The 25,459-nt window shown below is 38.3% G+C and overlaps 1 protein-coding gene across 19 annotated transcripts in view; it reads right to left on the bottom strand.

Moving 5' to 3' along the window:
• NEO1 (neogenin 1) overlaps positions 1–25,459 on the bottom strand; it is a 248,708-nt gene that overhangs the window by 21,463 nt on the left and 201,786 nt on the right. For 7 of the 19 annotated variants that reach the window (XM_067029328.1, XM_067029315.1, XM_067029313.1 and 4 more), the window contains exons 13-22: positions 25,235–25,382; positions 21,942–22,052; positions 20,673–20,867; positions 13,994–14,089; positions 11,042–11,265; positions 10,823–10,961; positions 8,849–8,956; positions 6,617–6,811; positions 5,907–5,939; positions 2,835–2,903 (exon numbers count right to left, since the gene is read on the bottom strand). In XM_067029328.1, the coding sequence (XP_066885429.1) occupies positions 2,835–2,903; positions 5,907–5,939; positions 6,617–6,811; positions 8,849–8,956; positions 10,823–10,961; positions 11,042–11,265; positions 13,994–14,089; positions 20,673–20,867; positions 21,942–22,052; positions 25,235–25,382 (1,318 nt within the window). The remainder of the gene's footprint in view (positions 1–2,834; positions 2,904–5,906; positions 5,940–6,616; positions 6,812–8,848; positions 8,957–10,822; positions 10,962–11,041; positions 11,266–13,993; positions 14,090–20,672; positions 20,868–21,941; positions 22,053–25,234; positions 25,383–25,459) is intronic. The other 12 variants (XM_067029327.1, XM_059055975.2, XM_059055978.2 and 9 more) reach the window with 3 other exon arrangements.

The following is a 25,459-nucleotide window of genomic DNA, read 5'->3' as shown; positions in this document are numbered from 1 at the left end:
CCAAACTATACTTATTGTGGGAATCCCTTCCATAACACTGGATTAGTGGACCTTTCACTTTTGATTCTATGATTTTATAGGCTACTAAGCACAGTTCTAAATGTGGGATAATTTTGACAGCTTAAGAGCTTATTCTTCTACATTTGCTTTAATCACTTTTATCCTTCATTTCTGAGAAAAAAGTCAGCAGATAGACAACTTAAATTGTACACACTGACCTTCAATAAAATAACATTTTTATATTTGGGAAAGACTATGGAACTGGGAGCCAATACAATTAGACCATACTAGGGCTTTACATAAAACTTTTATTAACAGCAGTGCTGAGTTACTAGGTGGGGCAGTGGTGGGGCAGGCACTGCAATCAGAGGCTGGGGGGCTGGGGTGTGGGAGGCAAGCAGAGGTGGTGGTGGCAGTTCTTTCCTGCATTCAACAGAGAAAAATTCTCATTTAATTGCAGTTGACCTCTAACTTCTGAGCTGGCCAAAAGCTCCCTTTTAAAATAGAGTAAGAATGAGCTGCCAATGGGAGCATCAACCCTCCTACCAGGGACATTAAGGCTCACCTGGACTATTGCAACAGCTTCCAAACCACTCTTTTCTGACTTCATACTCGTGACACCCAACTCATTCTCCACTGTCATCAGGGTAATAATAGTAGATACTCAATAAATGGAAGTCATAGTTTACCAGTAGTATCAGACATCTTACATATGTTACTTACATGAGGAAGCTCACATTTCTTAGCATCAGCACTTGAGCTTTTGACAGCCTGGTTCTAACCTACCTTCTCTAACATGAGACTCTCTATCCTGTCTCTAGGCAGTGTGATCCCTGGAGAAAGCAGGTTTAAAAAAATTTTTTTAAACATCTTTATTGGAGTGTACTTGTTTTACAGTGTTGTGTTAATTTCTGCTGTGTAACAAAGTGAATCAGCTATACATATGCATATATCCCCATATCCCTTCCCTCTTGCATCTCCCTCCCTCCCACCCTCCTATCCCACCCCTCTAGGTGGTCACAAAGCACCCAGCTAATCTCCCTGTGCTATGCAGCTGCTTGCCATTAACTAGCTATTTTACATTTGGTAGTGTATATTTGTCAATGCTACTCTCTCACTTCGTCCCAGCTTATCTATCCCCCTCCCTGTGTCCTCAAGTCCATTCTCTACGTCTGCGTCTTTATTCCTGTCCTGCCCTTAGGTTTGTTAGAACCATTTTTTTTAAGATTCCATATATATATGTGTTAGCACACGGTATTTGCTTTTCTCTGTCTGACTTACTTCACTCTGTATGACAGACTCTAGGTCCATCCACCTCACTACAAATAACTCAGTTTAGTTCCTTTTTATGGCTGAGTTATATTCCATTGCACATATGCCCCACACCCTCTCTATCCATTCACCTGTCAACAGACACCTAGGTTGCCTCCATGTCCAAGCAGGCTGTTTTAAACTGCCGTGCCTCCACACATGCTTTTATTGCATCCTAGGATGTTCAACCCCCTCCTCAACATTTAGCAATCTTCTCTGTGCCTTTTAAAATCTGGGTCAGAGATCATCTCTTCTACAAAGCTTTCTCTTTTCTCTATCAGGTAGTTTGTTACTCAATCCTCCTGCTCCTATAGCCTGTAACATAGAACCTGAACCTTTGGAAATATGTGTGAATAAATGAATGAATGCATAAATGAAAGATAAGACAAAGAAATAATTGCTTTTCTCACAGTCTTGAATATTATACTGTGGACAGCACAAAAATGTAACATATGCATCCCAGGAGGAGAAACTCATAAAGTCCTAGAACTCAGAGGCTAAAAATTTCTTGAAGCAAGCAAATTTGTCTAGCTCTCCTAAGAACTGGCTGATTTCACAGAAGTCTGGGCAATACCACTTTTTATTTAAATAGATACTGGAGACTGAGATAATTTTATTTCCACAATTAGATCAGGAGTTTCCAGAGGACTAGTAACTCTTTTCCTTTCTCTTCCATATGTTTCTTTTTTTAAAAAATTGGAGTAAAATTACAAGTGAGGAGACAGTAAGGGTCATTTCTAGTAACTACTTTTGTGGACATTTTGCCATCCTGGATTCCCACATGGGGTATAGAACCCCATGCCTTTCAGGCTGCGTGTGACAGTGGAAAAGGCACAACCTGAAGTCAGAAGACCTGGGTTTTGGTTCTAGGACTTCCAGAATATGTGGGTGGATCCAGGCACATTACCTCTCTACTGAGTCTCTTAATGTATAAAATGGGAATAATGATACTTGTTCTCCCTGCCTCACCACAGTGTTATGAGGATCAAATGTGATTTCATGTGTGAAAGTAAATTACAAATGGTGATGTTCAGTACAGAAGTAGGTTTCATCATTTAAGTAATTAGGAGGCATCAGCTCTTAGGATGGCTTGCAGACTGGTAATAATTTTTTAGAATTCCCAAACTAAAAACACTGCAGTAAGTAGTGTGGGGAGAAATTAATGATTCCAAAGCATTTCTCTGCCTTGTTCTGGATGATAGCTAATTCCACTAAAGGGTTTATTTTTGAAAGCAAGATTCTAATTATTTTCTAGAGGCAGTGGGCAAAAGGAAGACTTGTTTGTTTAGAATTAAGCTGGATATGTGGGGAAACAATTTTATTTCTGTATCCTATAATGAATGAGTTTATAGTAATTCAGCAAACATTTGCCAGAAAATGCCTAAAGCCAGCTCTATTAAATAAAAAGAAATGAGTAACATGCTACAATCCACTACACAGGAGCTATAAAAAACATTTCAAGATTTCAAGCAGAACTGCATCATGCCCATAGGAGGCCAAAAAAGCCACAGGAAGGGCTTTACCGCTCATCGGAGGTTTGTAGTCGGATCCTAGGTCTGGCAGACGGCTTCCTTTCCCTGCAGACCCTGAGGCTGAAGAAGAAGAACTCATGTCAATAACAACCCAATCCATTAGTGTGACAAGTCTACTTCACAGCTAGTGAGTGTTTTCTAGAAAAAAAAAATATTTTCAGTCTACTCTGTCCATGAGAAAAGGAAGTAGCAGGCACACAACAGGGGAAAATATAGCCTATTTGTGCAAAACAAATGAAGGCATCTGAAAGGCTGACACCCTTGTTCCATGGCTGTATCTACGGTGTAACAAAGCTGCCCCTTGCTGTTAAGGTTTCTCTAGCCCAGGAAACATTTGCTGAAATACTACCCAGAGTACTTATGGCAAAAGTAGCTTCTCATGGAAAAGGGACTAAGGGGACCAGTTAGGTTAACTTCTGCATTAAAGAAATGGACTCTTCCAAGGGACTGGCTATGTTGATCTGGCCTAGTGGGTGTCAGTAGTGTCTGGATTCTTTTCTCAATATATATACAGCTGCCTTTCCAAATATAAGGTTACCCTAAGCGGGAGCAGGAAGACAACTGGACATTCAAACTGGGTTCTCAGTTCTTGCTCAGTCAACCCAAATGTCCAAAGATAAAAAAAACCAAAGTCTTCCCTCTAGTTGCTCACAAAGGACACTGTCTCCTAATCCATCATCATGGGACATAACAAGTCAGGCTGCTGACCTTGGGCTTGGGACCACCTCATAAGCAGACCTCAGAAAACACAAATATCAGATTTTTAGAAATTTATATTCTTGGTCTTGAATTTTATTCTTCACATTTATAGAAAAAGCTGCCTTGTAAAGCAAATATAAGGAGTCCATCCCCAGTAAAGCAAAGGTATTCCTCAATCCAAAGTCTGGGGCCAGAAGGTAGTCTCATACTTCTTTTGAAGAAGTTTGCAAGAACTGCAAAGTAGATCTGTTCCACATAGTTAATACAGCACAGTGCATAACAGACTGCCTGCATCGGAACACTGGCTCCATCATGCACTAACTGTTTGACTTTTGGCAAGTTATTTAGCTATTATATTTGGGTCTTAGTTCCCTCATTGTGAAACAGTGATAATAATGGTACCTACTTCATGAAATGGTTGTGAGGATTAAATGGAAATTTAATCCTATAAAGTATTCTGAATACTGCCTGACACACAGTAAATGTTCAATAAATATTAACCACTAAATAAAACTTTAGGGAAGTATATTATCTTATCCTTTGCAGAGGTAAAGAGCATGAAGCTTCAGAAAACACTTATAAATGAGAGTTATTTCTACAAAATAAAGCTTGACTGGAAATGCATAAACCAGACGTGTTGCTGTAAAACATTACAGCTAATATTAAGTACTGCTATAAATTATCAGACTTGGAGGAAATGGAAGAAATTAAAATCTGAAGGTTTCTATATGTAGTTCATTTAACGAATAAATCTAGAAATGAAAACAGTATTTTCTATGTTTCCAGAAGCTCAAAACCCCCAAAGGTAACAGAAGGTCCTGGGTATACAAAAGGGCATATTCTAGAATTTAACTCACAGTCCTTGACCCTTTCCCATTGTCCATGCTTATTACTTTATCCCTTTACTTCTGATGCCATCATTCCTCCCAAATGGCACACACCATATTTCAAGATTCCAGTTTTTCTTTTCACTGTGATAAGCTGGCAGAGATGAAAGAGCCCTTGTAAGGCTCTTCATATTTAAGTGTACTTATTTGTCAGGTAGCCCACATTTAAGCCAAACTATCCAGAGTAACATATTATGTAAATAATCGCCAATTAACACACTTTGCCAAGAAACCAATTGGCTTAATTCCTATATTTCTTAACATTTTTCCTTTATATTTAACCTACAAACAAGGAATTCCAGGGATTAGCCAAACACCCAAAATAAATATGGGCAAAGAATTTTAAATACCAAAGGTGCAGTGTAGCTGAGAATTGCACCCTGGCTTATGGGGTGAAGTGAGGGAAGAACAGTGAGCACATTTATATTCTGTGCATATTCAGTATAGTTACTTTTCTATGCTCATGCTTAAGTCAAAGGTTCTACCATGATTAGGGTGCCTTACACACAGAAACACACACACACAGACACAGAGGTATGTTTGCAGTTTCTCTAACATACAACAAAAGGCTCACTGAATGCAAACACATGTCCAAAACCCTAAAACTTGAAACTTCAAATTCTGAATCTTCCTTGCCATTAACCAAGATCCAAAGACTCTGTATTTCTAGTAACTACTCCTAAAGAATAAAAGCAACCATCAAATTTACTTTTACTGCTCTTAGTATAGAAACAGATACCAACTTCAGCTGACTTCCCAGAGATGAAAATCACAAAGTATAGTTACCTCTCCACCATAGCAATTGCAGTGAAGAGACTACACTGACAATTTCAAGAATGGTGACACTGAGGCCCAAGCTTCCTAAACTTCCACTGTAAACTGTCTCTGTCCTCTTTTAAAATAAGCAGATATATTTAAGAGAAGAAATGGAAAAACAGCTCTGAATTAAGCTTATAACAAGAGAATAGAGACCACTAATTTTGTCACAGATAATCATACAATTCAGTAGGGTACATTTGTAGATTTTCTGTTGGGGGGAGGAAAAGAGGGTATTCACTGAATTTGATTAAATTTTTCACTTAGAGATGTTAATAAAATTCTAGATGCTACAAATATGACAAATTGGTATGCTTGTTCTCATCATGGCCCAAATCCCTATCTGTGTTACAGAATTTCAGTATCTTAGCGCAAATGATAATCTGGCCCACATTTAAGGCCAATCTCCTACAGCTGCAGAAGTTTGACTCAGTTTTTTTCCTGCCAGTCTATTTAGCTCCTAAGTATCAAATGATTTCCCAGCTTTTCAGATACTCCAAGTGCCACAAACATGGACTCAACTCTACTGTGGCCAATAAATATTTGATTTTTAACACATGGTACTGGTACTGATTTTCAGGGAACCCCCCCCCCAAAACCAAAAAGCTAATAATAGGTCACAAAAGAGAGGAAAGGAAAGAGAGGCCATCTACTCATTTACCTTGATCATTAGCCATTTTATCAGAGGAGTCCGCTAACAGGCCAAGCACAGGGGAAGAAAAAAACAAGAGCAAGGATCACAAGCTTTGAAGATGGGACAGGCAGAATTTTTAAAGGAAAAAAAAAAAAAACCCACAAACTTCCAAACACGTTGAGTCTTGTTTTTTATACTAACAGAAAAGAAATCCATGTATGGTTTCCATACTTCCAGACTCAGTCCCCGACTTTTACTCCTAAGCTTACTTGGTTCAATATTTTACCTTCACTTTCTTATCTAGAGTTTTCTCTAAAGGGCCCCTTTTAGTCTCTCTCTACAAAGGTCCCTGAATAAGCCTTTCAGGTTAAGAGCCTGCATGTATTGAAAGAGAATCATCCATCACAATAAACATGCTACTACGCTGTATGGGAACCAAGAGAATCCCATCTGATCTGACTGGTAAGAACTTTTAGATCACTGCAATTCATCTGCCTCAAACAGTCCGAAGTGAAGAGTTCCCCTGTAAATTATATGGTTAGGTCAGTAACCTAGGGAACATTGATTTGGTAGTCAGTGGGTGGGATCATTTTGAGATAAATGCTCACACTGTGGCTCATAAGCGCATCATCAGGACTTCCTGTATCATCCACAGTCTCTACATGCTAAAGTGACATGTGCACACATAGCCCCACTCAAGAGACACACAATGAAACACTCTGTTTGGGAGGCTTTACCTTTGGGTGTTCTGAACTGGACAGCTTCAGACATGGGTCCCATGCCCTTTGAGTTCCGAGCTTGGATTTTGAAGTAGTATGGTGTGTCAAGTGTTAATTCTTGTATCTGGTGAGTCAGCCTGTTTCCCACAACAGGCTCAATAACCCAGTCGTGTATCTCTGCATTCACGTCTGTACTGTAATATATGATGTAACCTATCCAAAGGAATTAATGGGAAAAGAAATCTTATTCCTGCTTTTTTTTTTTGCAATCAGTTAAGTCAATAAAGATATATGTTACAGCATATACAAATAGAGAACTAGTTACAGATTAAATTAGCAATGGTAAATGCATTTTAAATGCTACACTAAACATAATATAGAGAAAACCACAATTCCAACAGTGCCAGACTGTAAGTTACCATCTATATCTGCAGCTGAAGTAAAAAAAAGTAAAGATAAAAATATAGGGTTAAATATTCTCATAAGCTAGGAAATTATATAAGGAAAATAACCTAATAATCATTCCAACATCCTATACTTCAAGGGTCTACAATTAACTCAATGCAGTTTTGAAAACTAGTAACTAGTAACGGCCTGACAATGCTATATATATATATTTTAAAAAATTTATTTATTTAATTTATTTATTTTTGGCCGCATTGGGTCTTCGTTGCTGCGTGTGAGCTTTCTCTACTTGTGGCAAGCAGAGGCTACTCTTTGTTGTGGTGTGCGGGCTTCTCACTGCGGTGGCTTCTCTTGTTGTGGAGCACAGGCTCTAGGCACGTGGATTTCAGTAGTTGTGGCACACAGGCTCAGTAGTTGTGGCTCATGGCTCTAGAGCACAGGCTCAGTAGTTGCGGCGCACAGGCTTAGCTTCTCTGCGGCATGTGGGATCTTCCCGGAGCAGGGCTTGAACCTGTGTCCCCTGCACTGGCAGGTGGATTCTTAACCACTGCGCCACCATGGAAACCCAACAATGCTATTTTAACTCTCACCAATGTGATTTCCCAGGAGAAAAACTCCTAGGAGATGAGCAGCCACCTCTGCTAAATTCTCCCAAACTTGGGGTGGGTGAAGTCACAGCGAAATGTCACCTGATACATCCACCAGAGGGCACTCAATCTCCATGGTTCAGGCAGGAAGAACCACAACCACAAGCTTACCTGACCTACACAGTGCACAAATGCACTGCATCATTACTGGTTTTTTTTTTTTTTTTTTTTTTGCGGTATGCGGGCCTCTCACTGTTGTGGCCTCTCCCGTTGTGGAGCACAGGCTCCGGACGCGCAGGCCCAGCGGCCATGGCTCACGGGCTCAGCCGCTCCGCGGCACGTGGGATCTTCCCGGACCAGGGCACGAACCCGTGTCTCCTGCATCGGCAGGCGGATTCTCAACCACTGCGCCACCAGGGAAGCCCCATTACTGGTTTTAAAGACAAAACAAAATGTAAACCATGTCAAGTCATGCTTAATTCCTTTATGGAAGAGGCACATTCTAAAACCTAAATTTAAAATTTCATTAAGACTTGGGATTTATGGAAAGGGGTTCCTATCGAAAGCCAAGGCAGGACAATGCTAAGAAAGGCCTTCAGTTTCCTTAGGCTGCCTTATTCATACAAAGAAACTTCAGGAGGCATAGACCTACCTGGAGCAGAGGCAGGTTTTCCTCCCTGATAAGGTCAAGGAAGGCATAGTGCCCTCTACTCTGAAAAAATTCAAGGTCCCTTCAAAGGCCTAAGCCAACTTGGACTTTTAACTCTAGTTGTAAGAGCACAGGAAGCTGAAGCAGCAGCTCTGGGTGAAAAAAGAAACTAAAAGCCTAATGGTTTTTTTTTTGGCTTCTGGGTAAAAGAACTGAGTTTATACTTATTGGGTATCATCCTGTAGAATTAGGCAGTGTCTTTAATCTCAAAGCTGGTCATCTAGTCAGAGATAGAGAAGAACAGCTTTCCTGAGGAAAATAAATATGTCCATAAGTTCCACTATAACCAAAGGCTGTCTAGTGCAACCCATGACCTTCAGACTTTCATGCAACATGGGTCAGAACAACCAGCTAGTGAATCATTTTTATGTCACTAAACAGCACGTCCTTGCTCCACCTTCCAGGACCATCATGACTCACACCTCATAAAATGGCCAAGGCAGCCTTAAGACCCCCACTTCTCCTAATAAGGAGGCACTCTCCTGGAATGCTTCTGCCAGGCAGGAACAGGGAACAGTTACACACTCAAAGGCATCTTAGGCCTCTTACCTGTAATTTTGCCATTGGCTTCAGAAGGAGGCTGCCAATTTACAATTATGGTCCTAGGTTTTCCCTCTTTACTCACAACTGTCACATCCTTGGGTGGAGAAGTAGGAACTACAAAATAATAATACTTTCAATAATTCCCATCCATTTCAATTTAATTCACCCTTTCCTCAACCCTTTCCATTTAGAAGGCACAATGAAGGGCAGAGGCAAAAAAGATAAACCCTCCTGGCTTCAAAGAATTCATTGTCTATCTATAAATAGCTCCAATGAAAAGAAGAATATGCAAAGTACCAAAGAGGAAATACCACACCATGAGGATACAGAATAGGCATCCAGATGGGGAGGTCAGGGATATGCAGGCTAGTTAGGGAAATCAAAAGACATTTGTAGTCCCTGCTTGATAGATCAGGAGACTGAAAATGAGAAATGTTATATAATGTGCCCAAGATGACATTCTCCCCCCAATTTGGATTGTTTTGTTAGAATAGTTTTAAGTATAAAGTAACTTTCTCTCTAACTATAGTTGGCTCGCTAAGCAAAATACAATGTTTGAAAACCACCATTCCCCCGAAGAATAAATGATTTACAAATGGATGTTTTTTTAATGTTAAATTTACGCTGAAAAGATACTGTCAACTATTGAAGGTTATTGCTATGAAATGTAAAGCCGTTTATGGAACAGAAAAACCAATAAAATAAAAATGACAGTGTCATCTGTATTTCCATATTATGGCTGAAAACAATGTACTAGTTAGAAAATGAGCAAAGTAAGTATATCCTTAAATTTACTCTTCTCTTCCTAAAATACTGGAATTCTCCTAGTATAAAACTGAAGGGAGCCCAGTGAAATGCAAACTCCTGATGGAGTATCATTTATTACCTAATGGGCTGGAATGAAAGCACAAAGATATTCTTAAAACTGGCAAAGAAAGCAAACTCAAGGTCTATTTAAGCTTTTGTGCATTATATTTCTTTCTCTCCAAATCTATCCCCCTTTCTCGGCAGGAAATTCAACCAACTGTGAAGATAAAAAGACATTAGGGCCAAACCCAGTCTACGGAGACTTTATAGCTCCATTTTTTTCATTATTCATTTAAAAGAGAGAAAGAAATAGGAGGGTGGAATAGACAGAGCCTCCCAACGGTTACACACCTCCCCATGCTAGGGAAGTACAAGGGGCAGAAGGGTAGGTCTACAAGTGAGCAAAAAGCAAGCAAAATCTTAAAATTGGATGACTTGCTTTCCCCTTGATTTACTTAGCTGTCATTTTTCTTTCATGTTTACTTACAGACAAAAACCCTAAGAATACTCCAGTGGGAGATTTTATAAGACACTAACCAGTTTGCAAGAAAGCTCCTAGGGCAGGCTTGGGAGGCTCTGGTAAAGTGCTGAGGCTCTAGCAAGCATAGCATTGGTGAAAGGCAGGCCACTTCATCTTTTCTATCTCAATTTCCCAGTAAGGCAAGGTTAATAACCGTAATTCCTTACATCTACACAGTGCTTTACAATTTACCATGTACTTTGTTTATAGGGTACTTTATTTTACCCTATAAAGTAGGAAAGGCAGACATCACCCCTCTTTTATAGATGGAAGAAATAGATTCAGAGAGGCTGGATGACTTATAATCACAGTCAATAGATGGTTGACCTTGGAATCGAACTCAAGTCTTATGACTCCTAAAATCTAGTACACTTTGCATTATATTGTCCTATTTGCTAATGTTCTTGTACAACAATGAAAAAACATAATACATCAGCTGAAAAAGCAAACACTGAACTCCAGCTGTAGCTGCTCACTGTGTTCTGTAAATATGTCAATTCATGCACTCAATTCTTTCCTTGGGTAGTAAAAACAGGTGATGAGATGATGTCTTATGACTTGAGATATGGCACAACATTAGCACAGACTTTCACTGGCTTTCACATCTTGCAAAGAGAAGAAATGCCATGTGACGAAGTTCTGACAACACATACCTAATTCGAAAGTAGTCCCATGTGCTGTCATGCTCCATGTGCTTGATCTTCGACCTTTGGTCACCATCACAGAGAATTCATAGAGTGTATTTGGTTTTAAACCAGTCACCAAATAACTCAAAGTCGTTGCATTAGCATTCTGGAAATATATGAATCAAGAGCTTCAGAGTCAGAAAATATCAAGAATTAGGTTTTCAACTAGAACAAATGTGCCAGTACCTTATACTTGGTGTTTGCTGGGATGTTGGTTTTCCATCGGACTGTGTAGTATCGGGAGTCTGTAATCTTCTGGTGTTTGGGCAGTGAGTTATCTGCCCATGTAATCCTTATGGTGTCATGACTCAGAATGGAAGCCTGAACTCCCACTGGTGGCATCATGGGAGTAGGATCTGGCACTGGAGTGTATGGAGCATTAATAACAAATAAATCAACTTCAGAAGTGTCTGGGTAAAAAGTAATTAAAAAATGGAAGTGCCATTTAAACATAAAAATAAAAGAAAAGGGAAATGCAGGGTAATATAATGGAATGAAAGGTGAGAAATGGAGAAAGAGAAAGAGAATCTGGAGTTAACAGATAACCACCATTCATTTAAAAGAATATTTCCACTTGTGTTCTTTCAGGAAAAAATTGCAGGAAAGCATCTAGAGAAACAGTAATTAACTATTTTCTTCTCCTGTATTCTGTATGTATATTGAATAGGTATATAAAATTTGGTAATCCAGTCAATTATATTAATGTATTCAAACTTGAATTTTCTTTTTTCCTAAATAATTTTCTTTAAATTACTTGAAAATTCTACCTCCTGTCCAAAAAGGATCATTAAAGGATGAAAACTGCTTTTAATATCAAGGGTATTCTTTCTCAACAAATAACACAAAGCTCATGATCTGTTTTGATATTTCAGTGACGATGGTTGAATTTTGGGGACATGGCTTATCAATGGGTATCACTGGACATGTGGGGGTCCCTACTCTAAAACATGAGTCCTGAATATCAGCCAACAGCAGCTTAGCCTGGCATTGGTATTGGGCGTATCTGATACCCATGCAGGGTCCAGTTCAGATCTGCTGATGTCCTGGGTCTAAAAGAAGTGCAGCAATATGGCTCACATGCAAATAAAGCAAAGGGAACTCAAGGGCATTACTCTTCGTAGAGGAAAGGTAAGCTGACGCCATGCAGGAATATTTCTACAGTTTCTCCAGTAGACTTGAATAACCCACTGATGAATCCCAATCAGTTATGGGAAATGCCATAGTTATTATGGGTCTAAGTGACACAGCCTTATGAACTTTAGAAATCAGAGCACTTATTTGATAGAAAGGAAAGTCTATACTCATGTGCTGTCCTGCACCATATGCAACAGACACCTTCTCTAAGCATCATTGTCAAAACAAAGGCCAGAATGAGCACAAAGGCACCATGAGCTCACGGCAATACAGCAGCATCCATTTGGGCTTTCCCAACTCTTGGCCAGTTTTCTAAGTATATACACACTGATTTATTTTAAGTGAAGGTTTTAAAGTGGGTTTTCCACATAGTTATGGTGACTAGTCCTTTCTATAACCTAAAATCTGAAATGGCATGGGTCTTGTTTATGAATAATTGCCAAGCTAAAGAAACAGTCTCCATTTGTGTATTTTCTACACAATGAAGACTAAAAATAACACAGGAACAGCATACCTTATAATCAAGGTCTTTGTTCAAAGATCAGGACACATACCAATTAGTTACAGAAAATGCACCTTCAGGTGCAAACATCACCAAGACTTCTTTGAGAACTTTTTTCTTATTTGTAACAACTCTTGGAAAAGATAACTAGGTTACATGACTTATGAACATTTCCCCTTGTGTATTTCTAGCCATGTTATATTTTTGTCACATAAAAGAAAATAATTCTGAATTTGGTTTTTTTCTATTATAGACTGATTTAAGAAAGTAGCAAACCGCTTAAATATTCTTTTTCATCTTACTTTTTTTCCTTTCTGAAATATCAAACCTATTTTTTTTTGTGTGTGTGTGGTTACGCGGGCCTCTCACTGCTGTGGCCTCTCCCGTTGTGGAGCATAGGCTCCGGACGCGCAGGCTCAGCGGCCATGGCTCACAGGCCTAGCCGCTCCGTGGCATGTGGGATCTTCCCAGACTGGGGCACTAACCCGTGTCCCCTGCATCGGCAGGTGGACTCTCAACCACTGCGTCACCAGGGAAGCCCCAAAGCTATTTTTAAGAGAACTTATAAATTGTAAGCACACAGGAGCAGAAGACAGGAGAGAACTATCAAATATGTAGCAATGGTGCTGGTGTTTTTAAGTAAAAGCATAAAAAGGGGACAGAGATTATCTTTTTAAAACGAATAATGCCAAATCCATACTATTAAGCAAAGTATCCAGAATACATAGCAGGTAATACAGATTCACAATTTTGAGAAACAAATAGAAAAGAGCATTTCTGAAAATGATAAATTCTTTGGTTTTCAGTACCCTTTAGAAAACTTTGCAATTCTAATATATTCACTTCAATGAACTTTCTCATTCAAATCTAAATCACGTTTTACATAATCTACAGAAATTTTACATTATTCTTTTAAAGATATTTTAAATAGATTAAATTACAAAGAAAAATAATAAATATTTGGTCTCTTTTGTAATAAATGTACAGTTGATCAAATGGATAGTACATATGACTTCATACTTTCTATAAATAAAGCGTATAAAAAGCACATAGAAAAATACCTCCCCAACTCAGGTGACTAATAAAAAAAATGCTGGATTCATCAATTATTCCATCAGTAACCTATATATTTCCTCATAGATATGGAGATCCTTTCATTTTTTTTCTCATTTTAGTTATAACTCATATGACCAAAAGATGAAAAATTGTTTTAAATTCTCTCACAACTAGGCTTTCTAGATCCCAACATATTAAAAACATGTGTTACACATTTACATAGATTTGCTTACATGACAGGACTGTTAACATGTTCTAAAAAGCAAAACAGGGATTCATAGAACTTTCCATGTTTAAAGCCCATTTATTTTCCTATTTGAAGCCTGTACCCTAAATTGCCATACACTTTTCCTTTCACTGATACCTATGGGGCAGGCCTCATGCCAACAGTCTACTTAAGCTGCTGGAAAAAGTGCTGAAGACCAGAGATGGACAGGGTACCTTACCTGTGTGAGGTCTGGTCACAGCACTCTCATAGAGGGGGATACCTTCACCCACATTGTTAAATGCTTTCAGGGTAATCACATAGTGAGAGCTGGGATCTGAAGGAAAGAAACAAGTGGAAACACTTAAAAAAATTCTCACTACAGAATTAAAAAATTCACGGGTGACAATGCATAATCTTAATTGCAAAAAAAGCCAGGAAAGATTTTTAAATTTTTTATGTGGGATTATTCTGGGGGTGGGGAGGTATGGAGATGGCAGCATACAGAGTATATAGAAAAACTGGCTGGGATAAACTTCCTGGAATTAGTCCCAGGAGTCAGGTTGACTGTTCCTGAATCCTCTCTTGGCTTCAACTAATCAATGGTTTGGTGATGTTATTGTATAGTGAAGAGCTTGGATTAAAATGAGTAAGTAAGATTTTCATGTGCTGGAAGCCCATAGGTGGAGCTTGGAATTAAACAAACCCCTTTCCTTCTCAGGAGGACAGTGACTGGAACAGCCAAGCTAGACAAGTAGGAGATAAACTGTTAACTCAGTAACTGCTGAAGATCCTTAACTCTCTGGGGTGCCTCCAAGTCCAGGAATGCCAACTTAATCTAGCCTTCATGCAGACTTCTTGGTTGGAAAAGACATGGCCCAGAATTTCAACCAGCTAGGAGGTGATGCTGCAGGAAATGTAAGACTGAAAGAAACACTCCTCCAGGTGATCATAAAATGCTGCTAGTCAGACTTGATGAAAAAGAGAGGTATTAAATAGTTGGAATGGTATTCATTCTCCTACTGGCTAAGGCAAATCAGGAAGAGTCTACTTTATCACATTCCTGATCCAGGCAAGGTTTACTATGGGTACTTCAAAAGTCTAGCTTCAGAAATGAAGACTTGGGCTCCACTGAAGTTTTGCAGGGGGAGAAGCTGACCCATAACACTCACTTCTGGCAAAGTTGGGTAGATTTCCAAAGTGGCCACACCTCAAGTGGCCTGCATTACTTTAAAAGCTGCTTGGTGGCCCATCCTCTAGATACCAGTGAGCAATATATAAAGGCACCTGGTCTTCCAATGTGAGAAAGAACTGACAACAAATGGAATCAACAAGACTTAGTACTTGACTGGCAGGAAAGGGTGCATATCAGGGCAACATGGTGGAAGGTGATGTCATTCACTGAAATTGGGGACAGAGGCAGAGCAATTATGATACACATTTTCCAGACTTGATTCTAGGCCCCCTTCTATTCCTACTCTTCACTCTCTCCCAATGTGCTTTCATTTATTTCCTTGGTTGGATTAGCATGTATGTGCCATCAAGTGCAAACTAGTCCTGACTTTTCTTCTGAGCACCAGACCTCTACGTTCAACTGTCTATCTGGATTTCCACTTGGATGTCTCAAATCTCTCTCTCTCCCCTTTCTCTGCTCCTTCAGCTGCTCCAGTTTTCCCTAGAGTTCATAAATGGCATAACTATGCACCTTGCTGCTCAAGTCAGAAACCTGGGAGTCATTAAGACCTCTCCCTCCTCCCCTACACAAATGATCAAGCCTTGTTGATTATACCTACTTGCCTCTCACCACTCTGCCTTGCTCCCTGGGCTCCATCTTTACTGGCCATCTCTCAGTTCACTGAGCACTATGTGCTCTCTTACTACTGGGCTGCAACATGTGCAGCTGTCCCTTATGCCGGGGACACATGCCACCCTTCTTTACTTAGATAATGCCTATTCACCTGAAAGGGCTCTTCCCAGACTGGATTAGCCTCTCTAGTTACATAACCTGTGGCACCTCATTTCTCTTCCTCAGCACTGTAAACAATTTCAATTATTTAGAAATTGTATTATTTCTAATAATAGGGATCATGTCTGTTGGATTCTTTGCTCTGTCTCTAGCACAGGGTCTGGGGTATTTGCTGATTGATTGAAAGTTTGCAGAAGATACTAATTTTAATTTTGATTAAATTATGATAGAATATGGGACATATCCCAGTGCAAATACCCATCAAGCAGATGTTTACATGGATCTGAAGCTCAGGAGAGAGCTCTTGTGTGAATAAATGAATTCCTAAAAGTATTTCTCAACTGCTGACTTTTGTTCAATATTATATGCATCTTAGCTCTATCTGTGATGATAAATATAGCAAGCTTATTTTACTTTATGCAAAATTAATTTTTTGCTACTTCTCAATGTACACTCTCTTAACTAATAAAATCTGTTTACTGTTTTCAGCACATGAAGTGCTCCTTCTCATCTCTTCTTTTCAAACACTATTCTGACTCAGTCTTTCAAGTACAGGTAAAGCTTCTTCCCTGACTGCTCTACTGTGCCGTACCACCTTTTCCTTCTCTGAACATACTTCACTTCAACTCATCTCATTGTTTCCTGTGTTTTACATTTCTTCTATTAGACTGAAAGCACCTGAAAGTCAAAGACCACGTACTGCCTGCACTGCGGAGGATTTTCATTTCAGTAGTTTCATAAAGGAAACAGTAGGAGTGGGTCACCACAGAGATATTTTTATCCTATCCTATTCTTTTGCTCTCCTACAATTGCCTTATAAGACTGTTTGTGTGGGGAACACTTCCTAGGTTAACTCTGCTGTTTATTCTTGAAAGGAAAAAGAGAAAGGCTACTCTGTTTTTGAATAAAGCATTAGATTGCTGCTTATTTTCTACCAGAAAAGATGAAGGTAAGTAATTTGTTAGACACCTAAAATTCTCCTGAGGAAAGATATTTACAAATAAATGATGTGAACAAAAAAGTTGGTCAGGGAAGATTCTGAATTAAAAGGCAAGTCTTTCAAAGAAAGATCTCAATAATGATATAATCCAATTTGGAAAAGTAATTACACCTACCCAAATCAATTCACTTTCTATTATAAAATATTAACTATATCTCAAAATTTTGGCTTTGTAATTCAACTTTGAGGCATAGTTAGTATAAACTAAAATGTATCCATTTAAATGTACACTTTAAATTTTGACAAATATATACACCTGTGTAATCATGACCACAATCAAGATAGAGCATATTTCCAACACTCCAAATAATTCCCTTATGCCCCATGCAGTAAATTTCCACCACTCCAATTTCCAGTCAACCACTCATCTTGCTGTGTCACTATAAATAAATGCTGTCCATTCTGTAATTTCATAAAAATATAATAACACAGTATGTATTCTCTTGTGTTTGGCTTCTTTTGCTCAGCATAATGTTTGTGAGATTCATTTTGTTGCATGTATCCATAGCCTATTTCTTCAAATTGCTGAGTAGTATTCTACTGTATGGATATGGTATAATTTACCATTTACTTGTTTACCCCCTTTAGATTATTATAAATAAATATATTATGAACACCTGTGTAGAAGTCTATGTGTAGATATGTGTCTTTATTTATCTTGGTGAGCTATCTATGAGTGGGAATGTTGGGTTGTATGGTCAACGTTTTAAGAAACCTCCAAACTGTTTTATAAAGCAGTTGTACCATCTGATATTCCCCCCAGCAACCGTGAGTTCCAGTTCTGCATCCTTGCTGATATCTGATATTATCAGTCTATTAAATTTTAGCAATTCTAGAGGTTGTGTAGTGATATTGCATCATGGCTTTATTTGCATTTCTCTGATGATTAATGAAGCTGAGAATCTTTTCATGTGTTTATTGTCCACTCATATATCTTCTTTGGTGTACTGTCCATCCAAATCTGTTGCCTACTTTTTTATTGGATTGTTATCTTCTTATTGAGTTGTTAGAGGTGCTTTTTTTTGTTTGCTTGTTTGTTTTTACATCTTCTAGTCTGAAATTCTTTGTCAGGTACTTGAATGAGTATTTTCTTCTAGTCTCTGGCTCACCTTTTCATCTTATTGGTGTCTTTCCAAGGAGAAGTTTTAAATCTTGAGGAAGCCTGATTTATTAATTATTTATTTTTAATTTGTGCTTTTTTGCTTCGTAAGAGATCCTTGCTACCCCAAAGTCATGAAGATTTTTTTTCTGTTTTCTACTAGAAGTTTTATAGTTTTAACTGTTGTATTTAGATCTGTTTTTGTGTATGGTATGAGATAAGGGTCGATGAAGGTTCTTTTTTCTTTCTCATACAGATATCCAATTATTCCCACACCTTTTGTTGAAAAGACTATCCTCTTCCCACTGAATTATCTCAGTATTTTTGTCAAAAATCAGTTGACCATGTACGTATGGATCTATTTGTGGACTCTATCCTGTTTCACCTACCTTTTACATAAACACTATCACAATGTCTTGGTTACGGTAGTTTTATAATAAGTCCTGAAATCACGTAGTGTGGGTCTTCTAAACTTTATTCTTCTTTTTCAAAAATGTTTGGGGCTTCCCTGGTGGCGCAGTGGTTGAGAATCCGCCTGCTGATGCAGGGGACACGGGTTCGTGCCCTGGTCCGGGAAGATCCCACATGCTGCGGAGCAACTAAGCCCGTGAGCCATGGCCGCTAGGCCTGCGCGTCCGGAGCCTGTGCTCCGCAACGGGAGAGGCCACAACAGTGAGAGGCCTGCATACCGAAAAAAAAAAAAAAAAAAAAAAAAAAAAAAAAAAAAAAATGTTTGGCTATTCTAGCTCTTTCGATTTTTCATGTAAATTTTAGAATAAGTTTATCAACGTCTAGAAAAAAATCCACTGGGATTTTGCTTGGGAGACTGTCATTGTAATATACTGTTTTCCAATCCATGAACATGGTATCTCCATTTATTTAAGTCTTCTTTAATTTCTCTCAGCCATCATTTTCCACTCTTCAGTGAACAGATCTTCTATATATATATATATTTTAAAGTTTATTCCTAAGTACTTCATATTTTTGATGCTATTAAGTGGTATTGTTATTTTTAAAAATTTTTACTGGAGTATAGTTGATGTACAATGTTGTGTTAGTTTCAGGTGTACAGCAAAGTGAATCTGTTATACATATATATCCACTCTTTTTTGGATTCTTTTCCCATATAGGTCATTAGAGAGTATTGAGTAGAGTCCCTTGTGCTGCATAGTAGGTCTTTATTAGTTATCTATTTTATATATAGTAGTGTGTATATGTCAATCCCACTCCTCCAATTTATCTCTCCTCCCCCTTACCCCCTGGTAACCATAAGTTTATTTTCTACATCTGTAACTCTATTTCTGTTTTGTAGATAAGTTCATTTGTACCCTTTTTTTTAGATTCCACATATAAGCAATATCATATGATATTTGTCTTTCTCTGTCTGACTTTACTCACTATAACAATCTCTAAGTCCATCCATGTTGCTGCAAATGGCATTACTTTGTTCTTTTTTATGGCTAATATTCCATTGTATATATTTACCACATCTTTTTTATCCATTCCTCTGTTGATGGTGGTATTGTTATTTTAATTCCAATTTCCAATTGCTTATTGTTAGTATGTGGAAATAGAACTGTTTCTATATATTGACTTTGTATCTTGTGACCTTTTAAACCCAGTTATAGTTTTAGTAGCCTTTTTAATAGATTCCTCAGGATTTCTACCCCAGTAACAATGACCATGTATAGTGCTCAGATATTGGTTTCTAAATATCATTTATAAAAAATCAGGAGCAATAGCTGATTCAACGGCAAAGGCTAGGAAAATACAAGATAAGCCTGTAACATCTTACTGTGTCAAAAAGGAAGAAAGTGCTCAAAGAAAGATGGGAGATGTCAAACAGACAGAGAAACTAGTCATAAAGAGACTCCCATTGGCCGCTCTTTCACTATGGAAGAGAAGGAAAGCTCTTTCTTATCAAAGAATGCTAATAAATGTAGAAGAAATAATGGAATTAGGAAATCACCACTTGGGGAACACCACAGTAATAACTGTTAACTAAAGATTCTAAAACTAGTGAGTAAAAGTTCGACAAGAAACAAGATATTTACAAAGATTCAAGGTACCTCCCCTACAAGGTACATTTTAATTATGAAGGAAAAAAATAATAACTTTATAGTGGAGAAATGTGGAAGATACCATTTTAACCAAGCAGTTAAAGTTAACATCACTAGCATTAGACTCTCATGTGCCTCCTGATATGATGTACTGACAAGAACACATGCATCTATGTCACTCCTTCCAAAAATGCATAAGCTGAATGTAATGAGGAAATAATACAAAAGTCTAAACTGAGGAATATTCTATAAAATATAAGTGGTCTATATGTATTTTTCAAAAATGTCATAGTCATGAAAGTCAAGAAAAAAAACAAGGAACTGTTTCATATAAAAGAAAACTAACGAGAAACAATAAATACAACATGTGATCCGGCAACAGAAAACAATGTTTTTCTTTTGTTATAAAGGACAGTAATGAGACAACTAGTAAAATATAAAGTCTACAGATAGCTTCACAGTTAATTTGCTCATTTTGATAACTGCACTGTGGTTATATTAAAAAATGCCCTTATTTTTAGGAAATGCAAATTAAAAGTAAATGTGAGTGGATAGAGGGGCATCATGTCTGCAACTTACTCGCAAATGGTTCTGAGAAAAAAAACACAACAGGTATATATAGGAGATAAAGCACATGTGGTAAAATGTTAACCTTTGGGGAATCGGGTGAAGGATATATAAAAGTTCTTTGTACTATTTTTGAAAGTTTTCTGTAAAAATAAAATTATTACACAATAAAAAGTTAGAAAGAAAGAAATCACATGTGCGATTACTTCCTCTACTTAGCACACATACCCAGATTTTCGATGGTGTAATAGCGCTGTTTATAGTCCACTTTTATGGTCTGGGCATGAGGGCTGCCAATGCCATAACCAATGGCATAACCTCTGACCACAATGTTCTGATTCTCCGGAGGTGTCCAGCTTACTACGATGCTAGTGACAAGTGGGCGGACGTGAAGAGAACTAGGCACTTCGGGGACACGAGTTTCTGGGAAGGAAAACAGAAAAGCAGGATGATATCAAGAGCCACTTTCCTTTAGAATATTTCATCATGCTTGGGAAATGGGTGTTCAGCCTTCTGCCAAATTATTTGTGGCTTAGTTTTTTCCATTTTGTCCAAGAATTCAAAGAGAATCTGTATGTATAGTAAAGTATGGCCCATGGTTTTACTGCAGTCTAAGAAAACAAACTCAAAAAGCCTGAAATACAAAACACTGCAGTATTAATTTGAAAGGGAAGAGAAAGAGATCCAAGAACGTCTTCCCAATGGAGAAAAACAAATAAATTGTCTTTCAATTGTTACCCATTCCTCTTGGTCCTACATCTGATTCCCAAACTCTACCAGGTGGAATGAGAAAGGTACAACATCAACTAATTAGAAGTCTGCTGTCAACAGGTGATCAAGTATCATATTACATCAATGATATCAATTATTTACTCCCCAAAGTAATATGGTAAGTCAGAAAATATGAAACTTTAGAACCACAAGTTGATTTAAATGGTGGGAGACTAAGAGGCTTTAAAAGGTGGCAATTTACAGTATCTTTCACATACATTATTTCAAGGCATAAATTTCTACCACTATTTAAAAATTAGTAACCAAAGAATTAAATACCCAGGTCTTTTAAGTGCAGCACCTGTCTCTGATAAAGGTACATACACACTCCCACATGGAGTTACTGAATAAACAGGTGAGAAAAAGGGAAAGGTTTCCAGGACTAAGGGAAAAGGGAAACTGTAACTGAAATAAAGGCACAATTTATGTGGTTCAGCCTTAAAGTTTAGATCATTTATCTACTTGATGACCTTGGTAAAAAAACCAGACTTAAAGCACTTGGACATTTTTACTTGTGCTGGTTCTGCTTAAAGGGATGGTTCTCTCTAATAAAAAAAAAAAAACATTCCAGGAGACTTGCTGTATTACAGGAATGACAGCAGTATAAATCCACTGAAGTTCACAGATTTAAGCCACATACACCCCAAATCTGTGCCTTTCCAGTGTGACTCATTTGACTTCAGTTAGTACCTAGCCTGTGCCAATCCTGCCGATTGTTGTTCTTACCATCTAAGTCACTTTCAAAAGTTTCAGCAGACAGCCAGTCAGTAGCAGGGCCTGTACCATTGATTGTTAGAGCAGCCACTCGGAAATTATATTCAGTCCCCCGATCAAGACCTGCAACCCAAACGACAGAAAAAAAAAAAAAAAAAAAAAGGCTGAAACAAGAGCTTTGGAAAAACAAAAGATCAGTAATCTCTCATTAAAGCAAATATCTCATCCACCAACTTAATAAAAAGCTACTATCTTGGGCTTCCCCGGTGGCGCAGTGGTTGAGAATCCGCCTGCCGATGCAAGACACAGGTTTGAGCCCTGGTCCAGGAAGATCCCACATGCCACGGAGCGGCTGGGCTCGTGAGCCATGGCTGCTGAGCCTGCACGTCTGGAGCCTGTGCTCCGCAACGGGAGAGGCCACAACAGTGAGAGGCCCGCGTACCACCAAAAAAAAAAAAAAAAAAAAAAAGGTTTGATATTTCAGAAAGGAAAAAAAGAAAGATGAAAAAGAATATTTAAGCAGTTTGCTACTTTCTTAAATCAGTCTATAATAGAAAAAAAACCAAAAAAAGCTACTATCTTGATAACATTTCAGTTAAAGTTAATACAGAACAAGTGATACATAAATACAGCACAGAGGAGTTCCTACCTCTGAAGTAGAGGCTAAAGCCCACACAGTCCAAGAGGAAAACAAAATGAGTAAAGCTCCCAGGAGACTTCAGATCTTTTAAAAGAGCTTAAAGGCATCTTAGAGATCACTTAATGCAATCCCTTTATTTTGTTACTAAGGAGGCCAAGGCCAAAAAGAGGCCAAAGGAACAAAGTCAGTTGGTCTCAAAAGAAACCAAAGACCAGAAAATAATGCAGAGGTATAACAACTACCAGTTTACCTCTGTTCTCTGGACCACCCCATAACCACAGTAGAAAAAATTTTAAACATCAAATATGGCCTAGAACTCTATTTCTCAACAGCCTATTGCCCATAAGTATATACTATAAGTAAAAGAGAAATAAAGCCTTTTTACTATGCAATCTTTCATATTTACTATCAGCTAACAAAGTACCTGATATACCAATGTACCAAAGGCAACAAAGATCTACATGTAGAAGTCTACCCTACAAAGTGGGGTAACAGGTCAATAATATGGTCAGCTATTCATATATTCATGCTTCCATCTTTTTCTCTTTATTGTGTTAAAATACATATAACATAAAATTTATCATCTTAGTCATTTTTAAGTGTACAGTTCACATGCATATATTTTTAGAGCACTTAGATTCTAGATATTGTGATAGGTCTTGTAAGGGTTATGAAAAATTATCCTACCTCCCCATATTCAAATAACAGCATCTTTGGCCAGCAACACAGTACAGAAATTCCAAAGAGAGAGCTACTGAGAGAGAAGTTGGCTAGGATGCAGGATGAGCCCTTGCTCAGTTAATCAATCCTGTCACATGGTGTGAGAGGAGAGATGGGAGGTTCTGTTCTCTGCAGGCCCATCCTGATTCTGTTTGTCCACAAGAAAGCAAGAAGCAAGACAGGAGGAGAAGCAGAACAGCTGGGGCCAAGTCAGTTTACCTCTCTGTCTCCTCCCTGCACACACTGAACAAGATGTGCCAGAGTGGGCTACACAAGCATTTGTAACTTTAACAGACAACAAACATGGATCAACTGAGGACCTGGAAGAATTCAACCAATCAGATTATCATTCCCTCTCCTCTGGGGAGTTGGAATGTAAGGGAGGGAGAGAGCAAGTGAGAGAGAGAGAGTGCACATAAGCAGGTGCAAGTGAGAGAGACGTGTGAGTATAGAAGCTGAGCTTCTCTCCCTCAAGACAACCTAGAGAGCTCATCGACTAAAACCAAGGCACTAGATTCATATTATAAAGATATGGCAGAATGTGTTTAGTGCTGTAAGTGGTACAAAAAGAAGACACAACAATTACTTTTGGCTAAAACTTAAAATCCTACAATTTGTTGTTCAGTACAGGATCCTGGGAACCCATGCTGTTCTCTAATACTTATCAGCTTCAAGTTAATGCTTTAAGAGAATAATGATCTCCACTTTTGCTCATCATTGTATACTCAGTGCCAGTACCTACTAATAAAAGTTCAATAAAGTCTATTAAACAAATGAATGAATCTAAATATGATTTTAAAATGCAAGAATTTTCTTATTAAAGAAAAGGCTATTTTTATGATGAAAGTGGTACTCTGCTTATACATCAAATGTTCCATTGAGAAAACATAGTCTCCTCATGGGCAAGGACTGTATCTACTTTTATTTATTAGAAACAAGAAGAGTTCCTGGTATACAATAAATATCTACTATTAAACATTCAAAATAAAAGCCTTATCTTTGGGAAATGTTATTTATCTGTGTCTGGAGTAAAATCAGACTGACTTTTAAGAACATCCGTGACCAATTTTGCTGTAATGCTCCTTTGGTGAGACTTCTCAGCAACACCCCTACAGCCATATTTATCTGCTGCAGCTTAGAGCTGTGGGGTTCATGAGAGGAAACTAGAAGACTGAAAGATACCCTTGAAGAAAAACATTCACCTTCTCCTATTTTGAAAGAAGTCAATCTCATCCATGAGGTGAGGAGTACAGAGAAAAGCTTGCTGGTTTACTGGAGTACAGTTTTTCTCTGTCACTGGCTCTCCAATTTTCAGGAACCTATACAGATTATATGGATTAGGGTTCATTTTTATCAGATGTGCCACTTGCTCTGCTGCACACAAAGGGAGAACTATACAAAAGAGCTATCCTTGACAGAATTTTCTAGAATTTTATCATGTCTGTAGAAGCAAGAATGATTATTGCATGGCTGTGGTTATTCACAAATGTTGTTTCAGGCCACATATACCTGAGTGGTGTCAGTGTTATAGAAGTCATTTTGTAGGCCTCTGCTACCAACTAGACTGAGTGGATTCTTTGCTTACATAGCTCTGTTTTACCTTTCTTTCAGATTACAAAAGAGTTATATATGTGTTTGTGTGTGTGTGTGTGTGTGTGTGTGTGTGTGTGTGTGTGTATATTCAAAAAAGAAAACATGGAGAACACAGGAAAACACAAGTAAGGCAATGAAACTCAAATGCAATTTCACCAGAGATGGCAGAACCTGTAAGGGTGTTTTCCACTAATTTTTATCGAGTCAGAAGTAGACTGAACTCTTACAAATTGTTTTAAAACATTTTTGCTTTGTGTAAGTCAACAGCCCAGAGCAGTCATTAGACTAGCACAATTCAATGTTTGAGAGAGACACCATCTCTTAGCTTTCGCCTATGTGCAAAGCAGCTTACCTTCAATCAGCTGTGACAGCTGTGTCCCAGTCACCAAGGTCTCAGTGACATCACTCTTTCGGGAGGCCTTTCGGTAGCGAACCTTGTAGCCAGTGATCTGCCCATTTTGTGTGGCCAGAGGAGGTGGCTGCCAGTGAATCACAATACTCTGGGAAAGACAAGATTACAGGGAAAAGACCGAATATATCAGATCTTGGTCCTGTTTTATGTATTATTACTGTGAAT

The sequence above is a fragment of the Kogia breviceps genome, chromosome 3 (genome assembly GCF_026419965.1).
Source record: "Kogia breviceps isolate mKogBre1 chromosome 3, mKogBre1 haplotype 1, whole genome shotgun sequence".
NCBI classification, from domain to species: domain Eukaryota; kingdom Metazoa; phylum Chordata; class Mammalia; order Artiodactyla; family Physeteridae; genus Kogia; species Kogia breviceps.
The sequence above is the reverse complement of the archived record's forward strand: the minus strand, read 5'-3'. Positions and strand labels throughout refer to the sequence as shown.